General features: G+C 38.2%; 1 protein-coding gene across 1 annotated transcript; it reads right to left on the bottom strand.

The window, feature by feature from the left end:
- Window positions 1-312: 312 nt before the first annotated feature.
- LOC108037360 lies at window positions 313-1,852 on the bottom strand. The gene is made up of 3 exons (XM_017113911.2): window positions 1,551-1,852; window positions 713-873; window positions 313-574 (listed from the first exon to the last, which is right to left on the bottom strand). Exons 1-3 carry the CDS (start codon window positions 1,642-1,644, stop codon window positions 512-514), a joined length of 318 nt encoding a protein of 105 aa, XP_016969400.2. The 5' UTR covers window positions 1,645-1,852; the 3' UTR covers window positions 313-511.
- Between the last annotated feature and the right edge of the window lie 7,965 nt (window positions 1,853-9,817).

Genomic DNA, 9,817 nt, shown 5'->3' with positions numbered 1-9,817 from the left:
ACAGCATTCAAATTGGATGTAAAATAATTTCAAGTATTCATTTCTTTGACCGACTACATATAGTAGTAGGTGTTGCAAGTTCAAACATATTTATGCTTTTAATAGGGCTCCTTGGTAAATAAAAACCCCTGCTCATGGAGTTTGTATTCCCTTTTGATTTTCCTCAGCTGTCTGAAAGGAATTTTTGTAGAATTTGCAACAAACTTGGAGCCTTAGCTTGTGTCAGCGCTGAGCCTTAAATAAAACACTCGCAAACTCAAGGCAGAACCCTCGCCGAGGCAAGCTGTCAAGATTGAGGCTAAACTTTTTATTTTTTATTATGTCTCAGCATCTGTTGCCCGGCGAGACGGGAATACGCACTTAATACATGATTCGTGTACACATTATAATTACAGGCGATGCGGCCCGGCCATAACATTTTGGTTACGGGGCCCAAAACAAAAAGCTACCAAACTGATTTGGCAGATCAAAGCCCACACGCACACAACACATGACGCACTTTGAAGTTGATTTACTTTAGCTTGGAGTTGGCGTTCGCAGGAATCACATCTTTGAGTTCGCAGCACAAATGATACTTTGTTGATGTTTTTCATGTTGCCAGGGGAGACATGTACGGGGGAAATAAAAGCGAAATTTCATTAGAATCAGAGCCATTCAAGGGTTATTGTTCTTGCCAGACAGTTTTATTGGGCTCGACATGGTCGCAACTTACGCCCTCGTTCTTCGGCTTGCAACGGGCCCGCTGCAGGAATCGCATTATCACCGGCGGCATGTGCTCCTTGTACATCGCATAGTGCCGCAGGACGAGGCGGCAGGAGCTGAAGTGCACACACCGTCCTTCGGTCTTCTCGGGCGTCTGGCAGCTGCGTCCCACTTTACAGAAAGAAACAAATTTCAGAAAGTAACAATTGGGTTTTTAGTTCGAAAGCGGAGGTTATATAGAGACTAAATGGCAATCATTTTTTATGGAGCTCTTGAAACTCATACTTTATCATACTAAAACTACTTTTGATTTAATTCCTAGGAGTACTTCTGGTTAACATTAATATTTCTTTTCATCGTAATTTAAGAATTTTATTTTTAAAATGTTAAACAACTTATAAAACTTTGCCAAAAAGGAACAAAATTAGAACTCTATTTACTTTTGCGCACAAAATATAAGCAATAAAACCAAATGGCAAACGAAATAAATACGAATCCCAATTGTCCTTTAAAATTTTAAAAACGAATATTTTTGATCTCTGTTTTTTGAGCAAATAGTAATCTAGCTTTTCATCCAAACTATAAGATATATTTATAATTAAAATCAGATCAGGTGAAACTTTTCTCCAGAACTATATTAATTTTATGTATAAAAGTGGACGTATTTTTGCCAAATTGATTTTTTGCATCAATTGTTTTTCTGCCAAGCCAATCAAATTGGCACAACATATTGAGGAAGTGAGCTTTGCAACAAAGGAGTATACAATCTCACAGAGACATTCCGTTTTTCAATGTATGGATGGATATATATCCATAATCAATGGCTTGCCATCGAAGGCAGGGCTTACGTGTGTGGCCGAATGTCGATGAAAATGGAAGCTGGAGGAGCACGAGGAGCAGGATGACGAAACCGAACGGAATCAATCGAGCTGTGCGCCGCATTCTGAATTTACAATTTCGGGAGCAGTTGTTACGCCGCAGACTTTTCCGGGTAAAAAGATGACGATGCACGGCAATGTGGTGTATATATTAAAGTCGCGTTAAAGTCTTAACAGCTTTAAGCGCCGAAAACTCACTCCGAAGTGGAGAGTGGAATCCAGACTGAGTCTTGGGTCTTGGACTGGGTATCGAACTGGGACCGAGTCTGGTGCTCTGGAGCTCTGGCAGCAGATTGTTGCTCAAGTAAACAGCTTGGGCTTGGGCAACTTTTGATAAGCGAGTGGAAGAAATATGTGGTGCAAAGGGGCGGAATGGAAGGCGCGCTTATCGACGGCGTGCAAAACAAGAGGCCAAAAAAATATGTACATAATATGTAAACACAGATACTCCGATATGCACCCACACACCCACAAAGGGCCAGCCACAGCATCCATAAACACATGTTTGAGGCGGCGCGTACCAGTTTGAACTTATACTTATGTCGGGCGCCTGCCGGGTTGCGTGGGGTTAAACGTTAACGCTAACAAAAGCAAATGGAAATTTATTATACATATACATGTAGATATATTGCAAAGTTCGAAATGAATTCTAGCAGCTGTGGGCACGCTGCGAAAACCCTAGAGTCACCGACTTTATTCATCTCTGCAGCCTGAAAAAACACCAATATATACACAGAGAGAATTAATCGGGACGGAGATCAATTAATATTTATTAGTTTTATTTTAATTACAAATCAAAATTCGGGTTGCTATTAAAGAGTTGAATTAATTAATAAATTATTAACTTGAATTTACCTTAAAATAAAAATCATTTAAAATACAGACAACAAAATCATAAGGATTATAAATTAACAGGCAAAAGAAGCTAAAATTAATCTATCTTTAAAAATAGTATTTTATTTAATCAACCATTTTTTAATATTAGCTTGTTTTTCATATCATCAAGCTTGTTTTCTATTATAAACAGATTTGTTGTTTATTTTAAATATGCTGAGATAACAAAAATTGAAGGATTAAACTACCATTTGCTTAATAGCTTTATTTACGAATTTATAGTTTGCACCTTATTCTATTTAAGAAAACTGTCAGTTTTAAACCAGGAACTATGTTCCTCTTACATTAAATATTTGTAGATCTAACTTTGATATGCATGAACCGTTTAGAGTACTGTGTAACGACTATAATAGACTATACCACATTATTTCTACTACCGACTCTTTGCCAAGCCTAAAATCATTAATTTTATCTTACCTAGCACAAAATTAGTATTAGTATTAGTCTCGTACGTATTTGTAATCTTAGTCTGTCCGCTTCTACATTGTGCTTTTAACTTCTCGCGATCTCGTTTTTGCGCCTATTAGGCTCCGCGCGTAACAAGCACTGCTTGGTGTCGTAAGGGCCACTTGTTTGCGCTGATCATAGTGCATCAACGTCCGAATAAGCAAAAATAAGTGAAAACAAAAGTTCTCTTTCTAACTTTTAATTAACATAAAAAACTTTAAAAATAATAATATTTAAGCAGTTAACACTCCATCGATTTTGTTTGTGTACATATGTCTAAATAGCCATATTCACAAATGATTGATGAAAGGGAACATAGGTAAGCCATTAGATTGTAAGCGGCTTACCTGCCAGCATTTCACCCCTGCCTGAAAGCACAATGTACACTCCTAATTAAGTATCCTCGGGGCTCTGTTTTTGTTCAATAAATACCAATTTATGCCTTCACTCGATATCTTGGTCGGGCCTATAGGTGTCCCCGCCCTACAATGCCATGCCATTTTGGCCAAAATCACAGTCGAATTCAATTTCATTCAGCCCATGGTGCCGCACACATGTGCGCCAGGCTTTGCATGTGTAGTTTGGCTGCCAAAAGAGGAGATTTTAATAAAAATGTAAATTTTTTAGTTGCCTTAGGGGTTCTTGGCGCTGGCAAAAGCCAATAAAAAAGTATTGCTCGTTATGAACTTGGCGGCAGTTTTTGTATTCAGATACCCGCAGCATCCCCAACGCAATCCGCAATCCACAATCCGGCCAACTTGGCCAACACAATCGCAACACACACAGCCGGTGCACGCAACTCCCATCGAAAGTATCATTTGGCCAGGTTAAAGTTTTTGGCTGCCTCCGAGTGTCATGCCAATTGGCCTTCCCTCTCCCTCCACCATTGCGTGCGTTCCAGAAGATTGCGGCTTTATCGAATTATAATTGCGGCCATAAAAAAAAGTTTTCATGTTTCCTTTGAATTTTAAATATTCCCAATTCTCTGAGTTGTTTTTTTTTCATCCCTTTCCGAATTCAGAGACAAGCAGCGGTGCAATTCATTTTTAAGATCCTTTTTTTTGTAAGCCAAGTATCTGGTCCCAATGTGAATTTAATTATTGGCAATATGCATAATAATTATGCAACCAACTTATAATAACATTATACATACTAAATTGCAAGTCGACAGGACTTGATTTATGATTTAGTTAGTTAGTTTAAATTTATGGTTTTTTTTTGTTTTATAAATGATGTGAATCGTAATGCATTCAGGTTTTTAACGTTCTATATAATTTGCGAAACTTAACTATAACAATAAATTGTCAGTACAAAAAAAAAATCAAAGAAATTTATAAGATCATCTATTTCGCAATAAATAAAAGTTTTCCGTTTTATAATTTCTAAACAAGCCGATAAATTTGTTTGGTTTTTATTGTTATTATCCAGCCGTCTTTGGATATGTGCATGAAGTAAGACAAATAATGATTGATTTAATGGACATCGAAACATTATCGAAGGCATTGCAAAACACAGGGCAAAGTGTTGACAGAGCCATTTGATGGCCCATAAAGCCAGCCACATCATTAAAAACCCTTTCCCGAGAGAAAATATTGACACTTCGACTACGCTGCACATTGGGCCAGCGAGCCGATTTTTCGACGAAAATTCCAATTTTTCATAGCAAGTAAACATATTTTAATAATAAAATTTGAATAGTATATACTTTGACTAAAATGAATCAAAATATTTTAATTGTTTTAATGCATCCCTGAAATTTTGGCAGCCCTTCAAAGTCAGTTGTCTGATTGCATGCGTGCAAAACTAAAAAGCGCGGGAAAGATTTTGTTTACTTGCGAGCGTGCCAACATTGTTGTGGTTTAAGCAATTTTCACTAAAATTATGGAAACGAAAGACAAAGGTATGTAGAATATTTGTATTAAAAAAGACTTTGTTCATGTTTGATAATGTGTTCTTTGTGTGCGTTTATTTGTGTTGTCCAAGAGTAGAAAAAAGCTAACCTGCAAACCCGTCTGTTGTGGATTATAACAAATTTTGTGCCAACTTGTGCCAAAAAGTAACTATCTGTCATTAAAGTGCAAAGTGTATATAAACTAATTTTATTAAGCTTTTTTGCTCCATTTTGCACCGATATGTATAAATCCCACATATTGTAGCCGCATTGCAGCAAGGAGGGCGATTGCACAACCTAAGCTACTAGCTAAATTCTTAGGTCTTGATGAATTTCTCATTGCATATTTTGACAATATTTTAATTTCAATTTCTTGCCACCTACCAATTGATCCAACAAAATTTTAAAAATATTGTCAGAAAACCATAAAACTATATATGTCCTTGTATCCATGGTTTCCAATGTCAGCATAAATCATAAAGTGTCATAAAGTGTTAATGCACGGATACCAATAGTAGAAGCATCAATCCTTCCATTAGGTGTTCTCGGCGAAAACGCCTCAGAGGCTCGCTACAAATACTATACGAGTGACAGGAGGTTACATGCTCGATAGAGTACACGGCAGAACAACATGGCAGACGTTTTCCACAGAGCAATGGATTCCTCAGATCCTCTTGTGTCAAGCATATATTTAACAAAAAGATTGGGTCACCAAAATAAACTACCCCTACCAGCAGACGTAATCGAACTTTTGGAATCACCTTGCTATATTCTTGTAACATGAACAATAATAACAATGTTCCCGATTTTAATGCTAGCAATAATGATAGTGATTCAAATTCTGACTTTGAAAATCCGTTTTCAATAGAAATTGATGTAGAATACGACTGTTAGGAACATTTTTATACCCTTGCAGAGGGTATTATAATTTTGGTCAAAAGTGTGCAACGCAGTGAAGGAGACATCTCCGACCCTATAAAGTATATATATTCTTGATCAGGATCACCTCCTGAGTTGATATAGCCATGTCCGTCTGTCCGTCTGTCCGTCTGTCCGTCTGTCCGTCTGTCCGTCTGTCCGTCTGTCCGTCTGTCCGTCTGTCTGTCCGTCTGTCTGTTTCTACGCGAACTAGTCTCTCAGTTTTAAAGATATCGAATTGAAACTTTGCACACACCCTTCTTTCCTTTGCACGCAGTATATAAGTCGGAACGGCCGGGATCGGCCGACTATATCCGATAGCTGCCATATAACTGAACGATCGGAAATGCCATAACTTTGGTGTTTTTAAAGTTAGAAAGTTGGGATTTTCTATGGGTTTTACATTTGGCCAATCAATTTGACGTACCAAATTTTATAAGGATCGGCCGACTATATCCTATAGCTGCCATATAACTGAACGATCGGAAATGCCACAACTTTGGTGTTTGTAAAGTTAGGAAGTTGGGATTTTCTATGGGTTTTACATTTGGCCAATCAATTTGACGTACCAAATTTTAAAAGGATCGGCCGACTATATCCTATAGCTGCCATATAAATGATTAATCGGAAATGCCATAACTTTGGTGTTTGTAAAGTTAGGAAGTTGGGATTTTCTATGGGTTTTATTTTTGGCCAATCAATCCGACCTACCGAACTTCATAAGGATCGGCCGACTATATCCTATAGCTGCTATATAACTGAACGATTGGAAATGCCATAACTTTGGTGTTTTTAAAGTTAGGAAGTTGGGATTTTTATGAGTATTAAGAATGCATCATATGAATAAATTTGGGGAATATAATTTACAGAGTATTCTGCAAGGGTATATCAACTTCGGCTCCGCCCGAAGTTAGCTTTCCTTTCTTGTTAAATGTAAAATACCCATTTATAGTCATTTTGAATGCATTGTTATTTTTTACTTATTAATATTAAGGTTAAGTGTTAAAAAAATGAATTAAAAACATTTGTTGAATTTAACGAGTGCTAGCAATATTTATTACCGTACAAGTATCAATAAGAGAAAACCTATATGGGCGGCTAGGGAAGGCGTGGTCAGATCAGTCTGAAACTTAGATATATTAATATGTGCATCGACACTATCATATGCACCAAATTTGAAGAAGCTAGCTTTAAAACTTTAATTTTCGTCGAAAAATCGGCTCGCTGGCCCAATGTGCGCTGGCTAAATGCCGAGCGGTCCCCCATTTCAATTTGCCGCCAGTCACCCCCGCATCGATCACATGTGTAAACGTTTAAGTACGATATTTAGATATGTGTACGAAAACATGCCGGAACCGAAGCATAAAAACCCGAAATGCGCATAATAAAAAGCCATCGTCATAGACTTCAACTTCAACTCCGGCCCAATGGCCCCATAACCATTGCCCATCCGACATATATAGAGTCCATATATATGCTGTATCCGAATCTGAAACTGAGAGCCGGCGTAGCCCTTTTACAGATGTGCGATAAAACAACGGGCTGGGCAACAAAAGGCATCGGAAAATATGAGAAACAAAGCATAAAATAAAACACTTCGGAACTTCGAGTTGACAATTTGAAGACGCCAATAAAGTTTCCTACGCTCCCCGTTCCATCGATTTTTGTTTTTGTCGTTGCACGCTGCTGCTGCACTGAAAGAAATCATACGAGTTAAATATTCCACTAGAATAGTTTGAGTTTTAAATGTTACACAATTATTTCTGATCGTATAAATTTTTTTTGTTTGCATTACAATATGGGTTTTAAAAATTTTTTCTAATGTTTGTATTTGAAAGTTTAAACTTAAAATATCTATTTTAATTTGTATTTTATATAGCTGACATTCTTAATATAATAAATTCATATTTAAAAAAAAAAATGTACTTTTAAACTGTACTATTCATTGTATTTCCATAATTTGTGAACAAGTTTTCAAAATATAATTCGTTAATATTGATAATTATAAAATACATTTAAATAAATACATTTTTTGGCTGGTTTTCCAATTTTATTTAAAATATTAAATAATTTCTTTGTGTGCTGCTGCAGTTTTTGCTTTCGCCTTTTTCACCAATAAAAATTCTTTGGAAATCATTTAGGAAAACGCATGCATGCACATCATGTGCACGCCAACGCCCACGCCCCCAACCTCGACCGCGACCACGCCCCCTTCCCAGGCACCCGCCCCCGCAGTCACCGAGATTCCCATGCCGGAGATAAAACGCGTGTCAGACACGACAATGCCATGGATCATGTGTCAAATTGTGACTTGCAGTTCATGGCACTCTCCGGGAGTCGCAACTAGTTACCTGCAGCCGAGCACGAGCACTTTCGCATGCAAATGCTCGAATACTCGAACTTGAATGCTCAGCTCGAGGCGACGGCAAACGGCACACGCAAATGCACTTTTTGATTGCCATCGGGGTTCCTTGGAAAGCATAGCATCACCCACCATACGAAAATCCCCTAGAACACCACCCATCCTACCCAAAAACACCCAATCTATATCTGTCTTTGGCTTTTCTTATCTGGCTTTGCCTGTTATTCTTATGAATAGTCGAGTGCGAGGAGCACGGACACATTTGAAGACTGCAGACTACGGACTGCACTCCGAAGTGTGCTGTTGCATTGTCGTTTTATTTGATGTTGGGGTAAAAGCTTTTATCAAAAATCGTATTGCATGCAAATTAGATTCCTCTCCGATATTACTGTGTCTCGCCTTTGTCCGCCAATCTAGAGGACTGCCAGACCCCGCGTCGTTTGGCTGATGGCATTGTCGCCCTGCATTTTTCTTCATTCATTTCTGGAGCTTCTGCGGGCCGCCTGATAAAGATACCGACGACATGCACACGACAATGCTGCAAAACGCTGATGATTCAGACATTGCGACCAAAAGCAGTCTGATGATGTTGCTGCTGCTTACGAGCGGCAACTGTTGTTGCTGCTGCTGTTGCTGCTGCTGCTGCTGCTGCTGCTGCTGCTGCTGCTGCTGCTGCTGCTGATGCCGCTTGGTCTTTTGTCGCAGGTCTCAATTGACTTGATAAACTTCTTCCTACGGTTTTTTTTCAATTCCGTCGTACGCTTGTGCTTGTTAACGTCAACTGGCTACACACACAGCCACACTGGAAAAAAATACTATGTAATAATGCTACAATTCAAATGTAACCTGTTTCTCTTTAAACATTAAAGTTTGACATAAATTCTGCAGTTATTTGGAAAAAAGTTTTAGTTAAACTCTTTTTAACATATGATTAATATTTTAAAAATTCATTAAATTTATTAGACAGACAATGTTTTAGCCTTTTTTCTTATATAGGTAATAGTAATAAATGTTTGTGGTTTTCACAGAGGTATATTTAGTTTAATTATTAATATTCTTATTAATTTTATGACCAAAAAGATCTATGATCAGTGCTCAAAACAACATGGAAACATGAATATCAAGAATTCAAGCTTTTATTTTTTGTTTGTTCTGGTTTAAAAAAATGTTTCCCAACAACAAGAGTTTTTGCCAAAAAAAAAATAATCCTGGAAAGAGGTTGAAGGGGTTTTACCATGCTTTAAGCTCTGTATCGGGATTTATCTTATCCCGGATTTTAAATGCATTTTTTTAAGTGCTCAAAATCAGAGATGAGAGGATGTGGGAAAAGGGAAACGAGACAGTCACAAAAATGCAGGCGTAAAATGAGTTCATTTTTTCTGTGGACTCTATCGAGCACGTCTTATCTGAAGTCGCATACGTATTTGGCCGTGGCAAGAAGACTGGAGTGGGAGTTGGCCTCAAAGAGGGGCTGACGGTGAAGGGGAGGGCGGAGGGGCTGCACCGGCTTAAACACACTTGAATGCATTTCCATTTCATGGCTATGGCTTCATTGCCGCCAAACGTCGGCGTCTGCCGCTTTGTCTGGTGGCTATGCGCCAACTTGCCAAATAAAAGGGAGAAAGAAGGCAGCTGGGACACCTCTAACTCTGCTGGCTGTTTGTGTAATAGCGTTCATCGAAGCTTAAGGTGTATAAATCACACACAATGCGGTCTTTTGTAGTT

The sequence above is a fragment of the Drosophila rhopaloa genome, unplaced genomic scaffold (assembly GCF_018152115.1).
Source record: "Drosophila rhopaloa isolate 14029-0021.01 unplaced genomic scaffold, ASM1815211v1 contig_167, whole genome shotgun sequence".
NCBI classification, from domain to species: domain Eukaryota; kingdom Metazoa; phylum Arthropoda; class Insecta; order Diptera; family Drosophilidae; genus Drosophila; species Drosophila rhopaloa.
This window is presented reverse-complemented; position numbering and strand designations above follow the sequence as displayed.